Source organism: Delphinus delphis, chromosome 1, assembly GCF_949987515.2.
Source record: "Delphinus delphis chromosome 1, mDelDel1.2, whole genome shotgun sequence".
In the NCBI taxonomy this organism is placed as follows: Eukaryota; Metazoa; Chordata; class Mammalia; order Artiodactyla; family Delphinidae; genus Delphinus; species Delphinus delphis.
The window spans coordinates 17,328,669-17,344,867 of record NC_082683.1 but is presented as its reverse complement, the minus strand read 5'-3'; the positions used below and the strand labels follow the sequence as shown (position 1 = coordinate 17,344,867).

Below are 16,199 nucleotides of genomic sequence, written 5' to 3'. Positions count from 1 at the left end.
GAGAGGCAGGAAAGAGGACACTTCCCTCAGCTGGAGGGGCTACTGGAGATCATTTACTTGTTCATCAGCAAGACCCCAGGGGTATCTTCCCCAAATGTCTGAGCCATTGACTCAAATGGACACAGTTGGGCTCTGCTGCCACCACCCTCTCCTGCTGCTGTCCCCTTTCTCTGGGAGCAGAATTGGGTCTTCTGCCTCTTGACGTAACTATGGAAGCTGCTTGCATCCTGTCTTCCCTTCCCTGCCCCATAGGACCCAGGTCTCTCAATGGGTCCCTTGTTCCCAGGGAAGTTGTCCCATGAGACGCTCTTTTCTCATGCATTCCTCCTCCAGGGCTGTCCTTCTTCCCCAAGAGAACGCGAGGCAAGGGCGATGCCCAGCTACAAGGGATTGAGCTCCAGTGTTAAGCACCATCTGTAGCTCACAGAGGAAAGAACTGGGGTCCCATAGGGGTGCTTCCTAGCAAAGCATGAGCTTTGGAGTTGGACAAAACCTGGGTTCCGATTCAGACCCCCCAAAACTGACTTTAGGCAAGTTATAAGACTCAGCCTTCTCTTACACAAAATGGGCACATGAATCCTACCTCCTAGGATAGATGAGAAGACCAGAGAGGGGAAAAAGTATGTATGGGATGCATACAGTAGGTGCACAGCATAAGGTTGGTCCTTCCTTACCAGGAGAGGTCAAGGTTGTAGGAATGGGAAAAAACGGGGGCCACAGGCAAAGATGAGGCAGAATTTATTCTCAATGTGGGTAAGTACAAGATTCAGGATGGAGACCACAGAGAGGCGGATCCCTGGGACTGTGAGGGGCACCTCACACTGGGGGCAGGGACCACACTTTCCCAAGTGCCAGGCCCACTCTGTTCCCCCTGGCTGTGAGGATACAGAGCCCAGGAACTGGGTGAGAGTGGGGTGGGGGTGGGAGGAAGACAGGGTCCTCCCCGGATCGTGTCCTGACCATGTTTCCGACTTCCATAGGAAGGAAGAACAGCTCGGCTATATAGTAATATAATATATAGAGGTGTAGAGAGCTGGCCGCGGCACCTGGGCGGGGCTGAGACTCCCCGAATTATTGCAGGAGGGAGAGGGGGCTCAGTGCTGGTGTCTCCGTGGAACAGCTGTGCTGGCTACTGGGAGGGCTGGGCAGGGGGCGGGGCTGAGCTTGCCCCTCCCTCGGGGCCGGCAGGGGTAACCTGGCATCCTGCCCAGTGGGGTCCCTTGGGCCCCCGCCAGCTTCCCCTGGGATGGGGCTTTCTCACCCTGGGTGCTTCTTATGTGCTTTGAAGACCATTTTTGCATTGTCAGGAGTGAGGAAAAAATATTCTGACATGGTAGAAAAAGATATTTACATACCCTGGTGGGCCGTTAGAGGGAGGGTCAACTCTGAGTGGGGGGCGATTTCCTCCTCTGTGCGGGAGGACGTGGGGAAAAAGCCCCGGGAAGAGGCTCAGCTCTGAAACTTCGCTGCATGTGACCTTGGACAAGGCACACTCCCTTGGTCCGCCCGGAAGGTGCAGGAGGGGTGGACTTGGGGCTGAAAAACCAGGATGTTATGGTCCTTGTTCCTAGGGGTGGGTCTGGGGGGCAGGCCAGGGCTGAGCAGTGAGGTTGGCAGAGGGACTTGCAAGTGAGGAGCCCTAGGCTGTGCAGGGGCATCAGAGACTAGAAGGAAGTTGGTGGGCCCTGGCCCCTGGTCAGGTAGCCAAGTTCAGCTGAGGGCATCTCACGTACCCTGTGTTGATGCCTACACAGAAGGTGGCCAGAGGGGCTGGCCGGGAACCCTGTTTTCCTGTTGAAGCAGTGGTGGGAGCCAGGTGGAGGATGCAGGTGGCCCCCCACCAGCTAGAGGGAGGGCTCAGACCTGAGATAGAGCCGGGGGTGGGCTCACCTGGGCGGAGACAAGGGTGGGCCTGGTGCTGGTGTGGTTTGGAAGTAGCCCCTGGCTCCAGCCTCCAGGCTTGGGGGGAGCTTCTCCCCAGTCCCTGTGGGTGCTGGGACCTGGGCCCACAGCTGATGGGCAGCGTCACACCGAGTTCCCTGCTCACGCATCCTCACGCTGTGACACGCATCCTCATTCATGACATGCCATCCACAGTCACACACACGTGCCCCCAGCATTAACGAATAAGCACACTCACCATAACTGGCACACATCCATGGGGGACCTCGTGGGTGGACACACACACACATGATCACACGTGTTCACAAGGGCTCCTGTGACCTCGTGAGAACACATCCCTACAGCATGTGAGTGCGTGCACACAGGCACCCTCACGCACAGGCGCACAAACACAGAGGCAGGTGAGCGATATCGCCGTTGGGCTCAGTGGCATTGAGGCTCCAGCCTCTGGGAAAGAGAAGGCCCTCTGCCCTGGGGGCAGGTGTCCCCTCCCTCCTGGGCACCAAAGGTCCCTTCCCAGGTGGCCTGACCCCAGATAACTCCAGGTCTTGTGGTGGAGTCCTTGGCCTCCCTGGCACCTGAGGGGGAGGCAGTCAAGGAGGAGGGACAGAGGCCTGGGGTGGCCAACCCTGCGAGTCCTCTGACGGCTGGCATGACCCGGGCCTGGCTCGGTTTGGTCAGAGGTGCCGGTGGGGCCCCTGCGTGCTGGTCAGCTGGGCCCTCATGGTCTCGATGCTGCCCAGGATCTTCTTCTGGTGGCCCATGAGGGTGATGCCCAGGGCACGCACATCCCTGTAAAGGAAGGCGGTGCTGACCTGGGAGTCTGGGAGCTGTGGAGACGGGGACATACCCATCCCTGGAGCTGCCATCCTCAGCGGCTCCACCTCTGGCCTCTCCCCCTGCTCCCGTCCCCAGGGGCCCACCACTTACTGAGCATTCATACGTAGCACCATGCCCAGAGAGGAGTAACCCCCAGCAGCGAAGTGGTCCCGGTAGCGGCCCATGCGGATGGAGTCCAGCCAGTCCCCCACGGTGAGGCCCCCGCCGCCACCCCCGCCCCCGCGGAGGTCAAAGCAGCTCCGGGCAAAGGCGGGGGGCGGGCACCTGAGGCACAGGGGCCCTTGGTAAGTGGTCTGCCAGGAGACACTGGCGCCAGCCACTCAGCCTCCATCTAGGCTCAGCAGTGGCAAGGAGGGTCTGAAGGGTTAGACCGCAGGCTTGGAAGTAGAGCTCTGAACAGGGGTCAGAGGCCCAGGCTGGGTCTGGTCCAGGGGTCAGGGCAGAGCCATCCCAAGGCCTGGACTAAGTCTGGGCCTTGTCTAGGGCAAGCGGGGAGGGCAGCTGGGGCAGGCGGAGCTGGGATGGGCAGAGCTGGGGTGGGCGCCAGGCACCTGTTGACAGTGGCCGTGGCCCTGAGACTCTCAGGGCTGCGGATCAGCGTGTCCAGGACGCTGACGATCTGGGAGAAGCGAGGCCGCTGGGCCCGGTCCTTGTGCCAGCAGTCAAGCATGAGCTGGTGCAGGGCGCGGGGGCAGCCCATGGGCGCGGGCAGGCGGTACCCCTCCTCCACGGAGCTGATGACCTGTGGGGGGAACACGGCAATGGGCTGGAGTGGCCCTTCCCTCCGAGGCCCCGGCCGCCTCTGCCCAGCCAGGCTCCGGCACTCACGTCCCGGTTGGTCATGTTCCAGTAGGGCCGCTCCCCGTAGGCAAGCACCTCCCACATGACCACCCCAAAACTCCACACGTCGCTGGCCGAGGAGAAGGTCCGGAAGGCGATGGCCTCGGGGGCCGTCCAGCGGATCGGGATCTTCCCTCCCTGCGACGGACACACGAGTGTTGAGAGCTTCTCCCCAGCTCGTCAGGGAGCTGAAGGCAGGGATCTGGGCTGGGAAACTCGAAGGCTGGCTGGAGAGACACGGCCTCCACCTTCCAAGAGCACCTGTTCTGATGGGGGAGACCTGCACATGGAGCTGGTGTGGAGACTGAACAAAAGACAGTGGGTGGAGGGCCTGGCACCCAGTAGATGCTCGGTAAGTATCAGTCAACAGGTTGATGCCTGAACAAGTGATGAAGCTCGGAGAACGTGGTCTAGTAATTTTCTAGCTCCCCTGGAGGGGTTTTTTTTGGTCACAAAATCCTTTCTCTAAGTGAAACCTTATTTGGAGTCTCAGTGGGCGAGATCCTAAGGGAAGGTCCTGACAGAGGCAGGGGTGGAGGCCCTCCACCCTTAAGGCAGCCCCTAAAGCACTGCTAGAGAAGCCCAAATCCCCCCAGAACACATTTTGAAAATGCTGGGTTTTAGTCAAACGTTAGAGACAGACGTGGAGTGGAGGCGATTCAGAGAGATGCCAACTCTCCCCAAAAATCCTAGTGAGTGAGTGATGGGGGGACCGGCCCTGGTATCTCCGCAAGCCAGTTAGTGACGGAGCAGAGGTGGGAAAGCTTTGGTGCACACTGAGGTGCAGAGAAGAGGTAGGACTCGCCCCAGGTTGAAGACAACCCTGAAACGTCCAACTTCCCTAATGACACGTGGGGGGCTCCATCCCAGGGCCTGCTGGAAAGGGGGTGTGGGCTACGCACCGTGGTGGTGTAGGCGGCGTCGGGGTCATCCTCCAGCACTCGCGAGAGCCCGAAGTCAGACACCTTGCAGACCAGGTTGCCATCGACCAGGACGTTGCGGGCAGCCAGGTCGCGGTGGACATAGCCCAGGTCCGAGAGGTAGCGCATGCCGGCGCCCACTCCTCTGAGCATGCCCACCAGCTGCATGATGGTGAACTGCCCATCGTGAGTCTGCAGGGGGACGTGGCTTGGGCTTCAGGAAGGCTCTTTGCAGTTTACAAAGTGCCTCACTGCTTAGGAAGCATATTGCTGTTTAAGGTTTGTTCTCACGTCTCATTTACACTCACAGCAACCCTGAGAGGTACGTAGGGTGGCAGTGACTGGTCATCCACTTTGCAGAAGGAGAAATGGAGGCCCAGAGAGGTTTCGCCCTGTGCCTAAGAGCACCCAGCAGATGAACAGCACGGCGAGGGCTGGGCATCTAGGGATTTCCACCACCACCCGCCATGCCTCCCAGCTGACTGAGGCCCTGGGTCCCCACAGAGGCACCCCTCTTAGCCTGTGTGCAGGACAGGGCAGCAGGACCCGTGCAGCAGAGGGACTTCCACGTGATGGGGGGCTGAAAGGCAGTTTGATGGGCTGACCTTTAAGACCCCTCCCCACACCTGGCTCGCCTTCCCCAGGTCTGTTGGGTCCAAGCTCTGGGGAGGAGGGGGTATCTGGAGGTCTCTCATTATCTCCCACCACCCAGACTGAACTTCCCTCCCCCGGCCCAGGTGAAAGGAGTGGCGGGGCACGCACCCTCAGGAAGGTGTCCAGAGAGCCGTTCTCCATGTACTCGGTCACGATCATTGCCAGCTGGCCTGGGGACGGCGCCGGGGAGGAGGTGGCTCTTGGTGGGGGGATCAGGAACATGCCCCCTCGCCCCCGCTATGAGCTGCCAGGAGCTGGGCCAGCACCCAGGGCCCCAGGGAACGTAGGGTTTCCACTGGGGTTCCAGGCTCTGGGCCCCCTTCCATGCCAGGTCATCTGGGGACCTGAGCCAGGGGGATGGGGCAGGGCAGGGTGGTCTGGGGATGCAGCAGAAGGGGCCCTGCAGGGTGAGGCTGCTGTCGCCTGGCACCTACCACGGGTGACGACACCTTCAAGGCGGATGATATTGGGGTGGTCAAACTGGCCCATGATGGATGCCTCGCTCAGAAAGTCCCGCCGCTGCCTCTCCGTGTAGCCGGCTTTGAGGGCCTTGATGGCCACGGGCATGTCCCGCTGCCCCGGCACCTGCAGATGCCCGTAGCAGACTTCCCCGGACTCTCCTGTGAACCCAGGTGGGGCAGGCAGGGGGTGGGCGGTGGGACCTTCCTCCCCTCACCCCAGACTCTGCACTCTCCCAGCCCCACACACCCGAGTGTCTGGCCATGCCGGGCATCTTGGTTCCCCCGTCCCTCTGCACTGGGTGTCCCTCCCCTGGGCACCCCCTGTGATGTCCCCACACTCACAATCCCTGAAGCTCACCGGAGCCAATGATCTTCTCAATGTGGATTCTAGAGGCCTCGATCTCGCGGGTGAAACCGCGGCCCGCCCGGCCCGGCTCCTCGTAGGTGTGGGGTTCTGCATAGAACTGGGGCTCTGGGATCTTCCCCGGAGGGTGGTGCAGGGGCAGGAAGACGGGTGGAGGCGCTGAGGGGCCAGGAGAGAAGGGCCATCAGTGGGCTCCATGAGGACATTCTCTCCCAGCATTCCCTGGGCCTGGGACGGGACTGGTGGTGGAGTGAGAAGTGTCTCCGGGAATCCCAGGATGTGGTGGCAAACAGGTGCCCAATAAGTGCTTGCCACGTGTAAGCAGGGCCTCTGTGGAGTAGCTCTGAGCTCTCTAGGGGACTTTGGGATTTCTCGTGAGTTGTGAGCCTGTCTGTCATTTTTCTGGGGTTACTTTTAGGGTCCTTAAGACCTTCCTCAATTGTCCTAGGGTAGGAATGTGACCAAAAAAGGTCACATCACAGTGCCAACTCAGACTGATGGAAAGCGGGTCTCTAGAAGACTGTGTTAAGAAGGATTCTGAGACCGCATTCAGGCTCCACGGGAATCAGTACCATGATTGATTCTGCCGTGGGCAAAGAAGTGGGGCACTGAGGTAGGCATCCCCATATTTGCCCTGTTTTCTGAGGTTTCTGCAGGGTCCTGAAAAAGTTCTTTGTAGCAGGGGTTCTTGTCCAAGAGTATATGACCCCCCAAAGGTGTACGTGAAATTGTGCGTGAATGCCAATATCTGTGCATTTGCCTGGGGAGAGAGAGGGTCCGTAGCATCCTCTTCAAACCCAGGCAAGTTGCACAGCACTGCACCTTGGGGTCTCAGGTCTCTGTGACAGCCTGCCGTCTCTCTCTGGGGCTCTAGTCTTTTCTGTGGGCGCCTTTCCCCTTCCCACCTGCACCACCCCCAAACCAGCACTGGGTCCTACTGTGACCTCTGCTTTTGCATTCAGATCCCTGGGCCCTGCACTCACCCTGCCCGTTCTGATAGTGCATCTTCTCCTCGTCCGAGTGCTGGAAGGCCTTGCTGTAGCCGCAGTGCCTGTGGAGAGTGGACTGTCCCTGGTTTCAGCCCTGACCCCGTTCAGGAACACGTCCAAACTCCTCCCTTCTACCCCCCTTCCCCTTTCAGGTCAGCTTCTGCCACCCCAGTCCCTGCCCCTGCAGGGGGGCAGTCCCAACCTCAGGCTCTCAACCCAGCTGAACTGTGACACTTATAAACACTATATAATTTACAAAATCAAGTCCACTTGGCCCTCACGGCAAAGTCCATGGCATTGTTAGCTCAATTTTACACGAAAGCACCCCGGGTAGAGGGGCTGGGAGATGAGGCTTCTGAGGCCAGCTCCGCCGTGTGACCTTGGCAAGCGCCTTCCCTTCCCTGGACCTCAGTTTCTCCATCTACGGATGCTCTTTCCAATCCTCGCTGAGTGGGACCCTAAGCCCGCACCACCTTCCTCTGGAACAGAGTGGGAGGGGGAGAGTAACTAAGGGCACGGTCTTTAGTTTTAACAGACCTGGGTCCTGTCCCACTTCTGACACCTACTTAGTCGGTGGGCTGGTTTAGGGGTGCTGTGTGTCTGACACACATCCGAGTGGAGATGGGGCTGGGCAGCTGGGCCTCAGGAGGAAGGCCTGTGCTGGGGGCACACCTGGGGCATGTCAGCGCGAAGGCAGAATTCAAAGCCGTGGGCCCTGATAAGGTTACTCGGGAGAGCTGGAGCTGGGTAAGTAGGAAAGAGAAAAGGGTCCCAGACCAGCCTGGGGCCCTCCTGCTTTCAGGAACTTGTGCAGAGAAGGGGCTGGAGGAGATGGAAGACAGGCCAGACAGGTGGATGGAAAGTGGGGGGTGAGCCGGACATGGAAGGCAAGAGAAAAGCGTCCCAAGAAGGAGGAAGGAAGAACAGGTATATCTGTCAGTGAGCCCAGGCACAGGGGATCACTGGCTCAGCAGGGCTGGGGACAGGCAGGAGACACAGTGCTCCAGGGGAGGGGGTTGGGGTGGCCGGGGGCCAGGACCACCCACCTCTTCTTGCAGATGACCAGGAGAAGCAGCACGACCAGGCCAGTGATGAGTGTCAGGCAGATCCAGACGATGGTCCGGGTGTCGTAGCGGGGACCTGTGGGGGGAAAGCAGGCTGGGGGGCCAGCCACTCAGCCCTGGCCTCAGGGCCAGAGGTCTGGCGGCCTTCCTGGGGCCCGGCGGCAGCCTCCTCGGCTGTGAGCCAGCCCAGAGCTGGGGCGCAGGCCGCATCCTCCTCTGCCCCACCCTCCCCTCTACAAGTCTCCCCTTCAATATCCTGCTTTCCAACCTGGTGCCACCACTTCCTGGGACTGTGTAACCTGGGCAGAGTCACTAGACTTCTCTGAGCCTTAGCTTTCTCACCTGTAGTGTGAGTCCAGAAACGCCTGTCCTGCCCGTTACTGTAACAGCGACAAAGCTGAATATACCGAGAGCTGCACATTCCAGCCAGTAACCCACATCCCTTCCAGGGATAACCCAGTATTATCGTGAGTTGTCAGATGAGAAAACCGAGGCCCAGAGAACTCAAGGAACTTACTCAAGGACACACAGCAAATGGGATGGAGCCGGGCAGGATTCCTACCCGGGCGGTCTCAACATGGTATCAGACCTAAGAGCACTTGAGACACACAAGTGCCAAGGGGGTGCCAGGTTGAGGAAGGTCATCAAGTCAGCCTTGAACCATCTGTCTTAGCACTGCCCCCCTGGAGGGTGCTGAGTATAGGAGAAGACCCCAACTGGCTGGAGATGGGGGCAGGGGGTTCCCAAGCTTCAATGTGCCTCAGAATCACCCTGAAGGTATGATCAAACCAAAATTTCTGGGCCCCCAGCGCCAGGGTTTCTGCTTCCGAAGGTCTGGGGTGGGGCCTGAGAATCAGCATTTCTGATAACTCCCAGGGGCTGCAGCTGCTGCTGGTCCTGGACTACACTGTGGGAACCGCTGTTCTGGAGGCAGGGGGTGCAGGGCAGGATGATACTGGGGAAGGGCACAGAGTTTGTCCCCAAGCTGACCAGGTTCAAGTCTTGCTCTGCTGGGTAACCTTGGGCAAATCGCTTTACTGCTCTGACCCTCATTCTCCTCACCTGTAAAATGGGGATGTAGATATTGCCAACTCACTAGAGGGTCTCTGGGACGATTATAAGGTAGTCCTGCTAGCAAAGGGCACCATGATGCCTGCAAGTCACGCTGATGCTCGGGGAAAGCCTGCAGCTGATGGGCTGTGACGAGCTCTGTCACCTCGGGCGTGTAACTTTCCTTCTCTGAGCCTGTCTTTTCACCTGTCAAAATGCTGATTTGGCCCACACACCAGCTCAGCATGCACTCGTTCCCCTCCTCTGACCACCACGACCCTGGCCCTGGCCCTGGCGCCTGGCCCAGCTCCCTCGCCCTCCCCGCTCCCTGCACTCACGGGGTTTCCCGGTCTCCACCTCCATGGCCTGGCTGAAGCGGCCGCAGCCAGCCGAGGTGCGGGCTCGGACCTGGAACACGTAGCGGGTGCCCGGCTTGAGGCCCGAGACGGTGGCCCTGGTGGTGACAGCCTTGAGGGTGGAGTAGCTCTGCATCTCCTTGTCCTGCCCGTGGGAGGGGTGGTCAGCCAAGGGTCCCTGGCCTGGTGGCCTCCCTCTTTCTCCCTTCCCTGTGGGTACCTTCTCGTAGTACTTGATCTCGTACTCCAGGATGATGCCATTGGGCTGCTCTGGCTCCTGCCACAGCAGCGAGACGCTGGTCTGCCCCGCCCGCTCCTGGCGGATCACCACCACCTGGGACGGAGCTGGGGCAGGGGGAGGGAAGGGAGCTCGGTCAGGTCAGATGGGTGGACGGGTGATGATGGGGAAGGGCCTCTGTCTGCTCCTTCCTCAGGCCCCGCCCAGGTATGCTGGCTTGGGCCACACTCACCTTGCTAACTGTCCTGCCGCCGCCCCAGGAGAGCCAGTACCCTCTGCTCTTCCTGGCAAATCACTGGCTGCCACCCTGGTCAGTTATCTGGGGGTGGCACAGCCTGGCTCCCAACTGGGATGCCGGGGTTGGCTTGACCCAGATGAGGCCTGACCCCGCAACTTCCACTGTCTCCTCCTCCTCTCTGGCCAAGCCCACCCACTGGAAGCATGCTGGACCCCCGCCAGCCCCATCAAGCAGCCGCACTTGTCGACCCTGAGGCCCCATCACCTGATGTCTCTGTCTCCGTGTCACCCACCCCCGCCCAGCGCCTGGTGTGGAGCATGCTCTCAGGAGCACTGAGGAAGGAGGAAGAAAAGGAGAAGGGAGGGGAAGAATCAAGGGAGCCAACGCCCTCACTGCCTGGGCTTGGAGGGACATGAGCTGAGCCTGAGGCCCATGTGAGCTCAAGTATTCTAGAAGTCACACTAGGTCACCCTTTCGCCCCCTTGCTCATTCCCTCCCCCACTCCTGTGCTCAGTGCAATTACCCCTGAGGTGAGTCTGTTGGGAAGGGTCGGATGTCGACCCAGCCACAGCCAAACCGAAGGGACTGCCCTCAGAGCTGCAACCCCGTCCTCCCTGACCCCTCCAGCCGCAGCCCTCCCCTCTGCTCACCCGAGTTCCGACTCTGCCCTACTCCTCCCGTGCCCCCCACCTGCCCCATGTGACCAGCTCTGGCCTCATAACTGGGCATCCCATCTCTCTGGCACACGTGGGAGCTCCCCGAGGCAGGGACTGCACATAGCAGATGCCCAATAAATGCTGCTGGACGATGCTGACATGAAAAATTAAGAAGCGACTCCACAGTTAAGCTGGAGGGTGTGGAACAGGGGAGAGCCCACCAGCCTGGGAATCAGGTCTGGCTTCACAACCCGGCCCGTCTCTTGCTGGCTGGGCCCATGACTACCTCCGGGCAGTTTCTCCACCCAGAAAGTGAAGCTGCTGGGCACCAGCTGCCAGGCGGAGGTGAGGCTCAGAGAAGACCACTGTACGTGTGGGACAGACACCAGTGCTAGAACACATGGGTGCCTCTTAAAAACCAAAAAATTTGCGAGGTAAGAGGTGCTGTGTGAGTGGGGCAGACACAGAGGGAGGCTGGGGCTCAGAGGTGGGACGGAACAGGGCGGAGCACCAGAGAGGGCTCCAGGGAGGAGGGGGGTGTAGAGAACAGGCTACGGGGAGGCCTGGGGAGGGGGAGGGGCAAGTGGTCTCTGAGGACAGACCTCCCGCATTTGCTCAGGGCTGCTGTCTGCCCCAGGCCCCCAGCCCAGAGCTGTGGGTGTCCACTGCATCATCGCCCTAGAATTTCCTGAATGACTCCCACGTGCTGGGCAGTGGGCTAGGACCTGGGGATACTGCAGTGCCCAAGACAGCCCTCAAGGAGCTTATGGTCTAGTTAAGAGAGACAGAGTTAATAAGAAAACGAATCAATGCATAATTACAGGTATGCTAGGTGCATGAAAGACATGAAGAGGGTGCCGTTATGGAGAGAACGTTACGTCTGCAGGGGCCCAGGAGGGAACGGGGCCATTTCAGCTGAGGTGGTCCAGGTGGGCCTCCCAGAGGCTGGGGGGACAGCTAACCGAGGACTGAAGGAGGCAGCGAGGGGAACGTCACGGGGAGGAGCACGTCATTCCGACCGAGAGGCAAGGCCAAGGCCCAGGGCAAGGAAGGGCATGGTGTGTCCAAGGATGAGGACCCGAGGCCAGTGTGGCTGGAAGGGAGAGAGCCCGGCGACAGTGGATGGGGTGCGGCTGGGGAGGTGGGCAGGGGAGGGTCTGATGGGTCCCCTGAATCATGGTGCAGGGTTGTCCAGGCAACACGAGATGGACTGAATTGTGTCCCCCTCCCAAAATTCGTCTACTGAAGCCCTAACCCCCAACACGTTAGTATTTGGAGATGGAGGCTTAAGGAGATAATGAGGTGTAGATGGGGGCATTGATGCCTTTCTAAGAAGAGACACCAGAGAGTTCTTTCTCTCTTTCCTTCTCTCTCTCTGCCATGTGAGGACACAGCGAGAAGGCAGCCGTCTGCAAGCCAGGAAGAGGGTTCTCACCAGGAACCAAATTGGCCGGCACCTTGACCTTGGACTTCCGGCCTCCAGAGCCGTGAGCTGTAAACGTCTGTGCTTTAAGCCCCGGCCTATGGTATGTGTTATGTCAGCCTGAGCTGACTAGGACCGATGGCATGTGTGTGTACGGGGTGGAGGGGTTGGAGTGTGGAGGGGGTCACGCTGAAGGGAGACCCAGTGGGACTGGCTGGTGGGTGGACGAGGCACGAGGGAGGGATAGCCAAGGATGACGGCTGGGTTTGGGGCTCAAGTAACCCCACGAACAGCGGTGCCACGTCCTGAGATGGGGGCCTGGGGAAGGGGCTGGTTTGGGGGTGCTGTGTGTCTGAAACACATCGAGTGGAGATGGGAGTGGGCAGCTGGACCTCAGGGGAGAGGCCTGTGCTGGTGACACACTTGGGGGACATCAGCACGAAGGTGGAATTCAAAGCCGTGGGCCCTGATAATGTCACTCTGGCAAGATGGAGCTGGGTAAGTAGGAAAGAGAGGAGGGTCCGGACGTGCCTGGGGTCCTCCAGCTTTTGGGAATTTGTGCAGAGAGAAGGGGCTGGTGGAGATGGAGAAGGACAGGCCGGAGAGCTGGATGGAAAGTGGGGGGTGGGCTGGGCATGGAAGGCAAGAGAAAAGTACTCCAAGAAGGAGTAAAGAAGAGCTGGGGGTGGGAGGGTGGAGTGCCCACTGCAAACTGAATTTCTGGGGATAGGTGGGCAAAGGCGCCCGACTGGAGGTGCCCGAAGAGGCCCACAGAGGAGAGGACGCAAATGTGTGAGCAAGGCAGCTCTTTAAGGAAGCTTCCATGTAAGTGAAGGAGTCTCGTGGCTGGAAGGGTGTGCAGGCTCACGGGAGGCTGTTCTTTTTTTTTTTTTGCGGTACGCGGGCCTCTCACTGTTGTGGCCTCTCCCGTTGCGGAGCACAGGCTCCGGATGCGCAGGCTCAGCGGCCATGGCTCATGGGCCCAGCCGCTCCGCGGCATGTGGGATCTTCCTGGACCGGGGCACGAACCCGCATCCCCTGCATCGGCAGGCGGACTCTCAACCACTGCGCCACCAGGGAAGCCCAAGGCTGTTCTTTTTAATGATGGAGCACACGGAGCAGTGTGAGCGCCGTAGGTTCTCTGCTCCGCCCTCCACCCCTGACCAGCCGGACACCTGTCTTGGCCACCCCAGAGACACGTGGGCAGGGGTGGGGCCTGGCACCACGCACAAGGGCCTAGTCCTCATTGCGTCACTAGCACTGAGCAGAGAGCTTGGCATCTCACAGGTGCTCCACAGGTGCCAGAGGAATGAGGGTCTCTTGGGAGGATGAAGCCCTGGCGTCAGGGATGGGGTGCCCTGGGTTCAGGGTTGGGAAGCCTATTTCACTTGGGAGTGAGGCAGACCTGGGTTCGAATCCTGACCTGCCGCTTCTATGTGGTGACCCTGGCTGGCTCCGGGCCTCAGCTCCTCCTCTGTGACACGGTGGGAAGGGAGTCACTGAGCCAGGCCTGCGTGGTGTTGGGAGGAGACGGGGGTGGGGAGCCACAGGGCACGTGCTAGGGGCGCTGTTAACAGGGAAGCTGCCACAGGCGGCCCTCGGGTCAGGCTGCCACTCGACAGGCAGGACGCACCAGAATTTGGAAAGAAAGGGGCTAACTTTAGTCCAACAACTGGCTAGAAACAGAGAGATAAGTGGTTGTCGTCCAGACCAGTCTGACCAAATCCGTCCCAGGGGCAGCAGTGGCAGCTGTTCTGGAAAATGATCATCAGAGTGATTTGATATTTTAATGACATTTATTGAGCACGTACCGTGGGCCAGGTACCGGGCTAAGCATTTTCAGTTCCTTCATTTAAGCCTCAGTAACAGAGCAGGTATGATTATTCCTATTACAACAGGGAGGAGACAGAGGCAGAGAGGGAAAATTCTAGAACCCAGGCCTGGGATGGTCATGCTAGCCTGCCTCTGTGCTTTTTGGTTTCCTTCCACTTATGGAACATGTTTTACTTTTCTAAGGGCGCGAAGCCTGTAGCTCAGAGTCCTGGTGAGGAAGGCGGAGCCCAGAGAGGCAGGCGCTTGCCCAAACGCCACAGCGAGTCCGCGCAGTGCTCGGATGCCAGGGGGGACAAAGGGCCCGGGAGCTGGGGACGGGCGTCTCCGCCTACCTGCCTGGTTCGTGGTGATGTTGACGACGGCAGCCCGGCGGGGCTCTGGGCTCAGGTCGGACACACCGTTGACGGCCTCGATCCAGAAGGAGTAGTTCATGTGGGCCAGCAGGTTGGCCACCAGCAGGCTGGCCTGCACCAGGCTGGTCTGCTGGGGCACGAAGCGGGTGCTGCCCCCGCACGTCTCGCAGTGGCCCAAGGCCCAGGGGCAGCGGCGGCACACGGCATTGTAGGTGATGTCACTGCGGCCGCCCCGGTCCAGTGGAGGGGCCCACTCCAGGGTCACAGAAGTCCCATTCACGCTGGAGATCAGATTCACTGGTGCCGAGGGGGGGCCTGGAAAGCAGAGAATGACAGGTGGACGTGGAGGGCATGTATTTGGGCTGGTCTAGTCTCCCCCAGCAGGTCAGGGAAGGGCTGTGGTTCCCCCATGATACTTGGGGCTCCCTAAGGATAAGGGCACACCTACTCCACCCTCTGGAAGCTCCCCGAGGGCAGAGGCAGTGTCTCTGCCATCAGATTGGGAGCACAGTCAGGGTCTGGGCACAGAAGCCACCCTTCCCCCACCCCATGTAGCACCACCTGGATCCTGGGGTTTGTGCTTCACAAGATTTTCATCCAGAGCTGGGGAGAGTCTGCACATAGCAGCTACCCTGGGAGTGAGATGCCCCAGTCATCTGCATCCCCCACCCCACTCCTTAACCCCCTGGCTGGGTTTAATGTCAATGACACTGAACACTGTGGTGGAGAAAAGCAGAGCCCCGTGTGCCAAGTGACCCCTCCCCACTGCCCAGGACGGGAGCCCCAGTCTGGGCAGCACAAGGACACTGGAGAGAGGGGCGGGGCTGGGGGCTGGGAGTTGGGGTAGGATCCTGGGCGTGGGGATTTGAACCAGGAGGGCCTGAGGGGCGATGGAATTCCAACTCTCAGAATCTCAAGCTGGGAATCTTAGATCTTAAGAAAATAGAATTGTAGAATCTCAGAATCATAAAGAATCTTAGACTCTGCAGGGTGTGGAATACTAAAAGCCTAGTCGTTTACAATCTTAAGATTCCTAGAACTGGAGGGCACTGGATTGTGGATTTGGAGAGAAACTGGAGTCCAGCCAGCTGAGTGCAAATGTTTGTGACCTAGAGCCGGGCTCACCTGGCCTGAGGAGCCCAGAGCAGTTACCATGCCCCCCAGCAGGTCCCACATGGGGCAAAGGCACAGGTCTGGGCACAACAGGGGAGGGAGGGAGACAGGGAGGGAAGAAGGGTTTACTCGTGCGCGCGTGTGTGTGGTGTGGTGTGTGTATCTGTGTGTAGTGTGTGTGTGTGTGTGTGTGTGCGCGCGCGTGTGTGGTATGTGTGTGTGTAGCAATGTGAATACACCTGGGCCCTTACCTGCCCTGTGCAGGGGGTCTGGGGAAGGGTGGTGATGGAAGTTGGGGGAGGGGGAGATGGAGATCAGGTTGGGGTAAATTCTGGGGCAAAACCCGTCAGCACCGAGTAAAGTACCCCTCACCCCGTCACAAGAGCCCAAGGCTGGTGAACAGCGTGGGCTGAACTGGCTGCAGCTCCTCCCCAGCGGGGGTGGGAGTGAGAGGCCCCTTTGGGCCAGGGGAGGGGAGGCCACGGAGGAGCTGCATCAGCAGAAGTGCCAAGACAGTCACGCAGCCCTGCAGGCACGGCGCCGGAGTCCCTCCGAGTCCCCTCAGGTATGGGGCATGCGCGCTGCCGCCTCACCCTCTCCAGGCGCACACCTCCCTTGCAGGGCCAGGTGTGCCCATGCTGAGCTCCCAAAGCAGGCTCGTTCAAGCTCCACGGGGACTCATGAGTCTGTTCCAGGTACCCAGATGCACACACACGTGTGCACACACCCCTCTAAGAACACTTTACACACGTGGGCACAAGCACTTGAACACTCACACTCTATGCAGGCATCTTCTGCATGAACTGCTACCGACAAGGACACACACAGTCGTAATCGCTGCAGGCCTCCCAAGGCACACACAGAATCCGACACACGCAGGCACACCCACTCCATATACACAATCA

General features: G+C 59.6%; 1 protein-coding gene across 1 annotated transcript in view; it reads right to left on the bottom strand.

Moving 5' to 3' along the window:
- Positions 1–2,416: 2,416 nt before the first annotated feature.
- Positions 2,417–16,199, bottom strand: part of EPHA8 (EPH receptor A8) — a 34,200-nt gene continuing 20,417 nt past the window's right edge. Inside the window, exons 5-17 of the mRNA XM_059996861.1 lie at positions 14,161–14,496; positions 9,661–9,785; positions 9,423–9,585; positions 8,017–8,110; positions 6,965–7,032; positions 5,976–6,140; positions 5,591–5,776; positions 5,265–5,326; positions 4,485–4,694; positions 3,571–3,720; positions 3,294–3,484; positions 2,833–3,006; positions 2,417–2,694 (exon numbers count right to left, since the gene is read on the bottom strand). Coding sequence (XP_059852844.1) covers positions 2,580–2,694; positions 2,833–3,006; positions 3,294–3,484; positions 3,571–3,720; positions 4,485–4,694; positions 5,265–5,326; positions 5,591–5,776; positions 5,976–6,140; positions 6,965–7,032; positions 8,017–8,110; positions 9,423–9,585; positions 9,661–9,785; positions 14,161–14,496 — 2,039 coding nt within the window. The 3' untranslated portion in view covers positions 2,417–2,579. The remainder of the gene's footprint in view (positions 2,695–2,832; positions 3,007–3,293; positions 3,485–3,570; positions 3,721–4,484; positions 4,695–5,264; positions 5,327–5,590; positions 5,777–5,975; positions 6,141–6,964; positions 7,033–8,016; positions 8,111–9,422; positions 9,586–9,660; positions 9,786–14,160; positions 14,497–16,199) is intronic.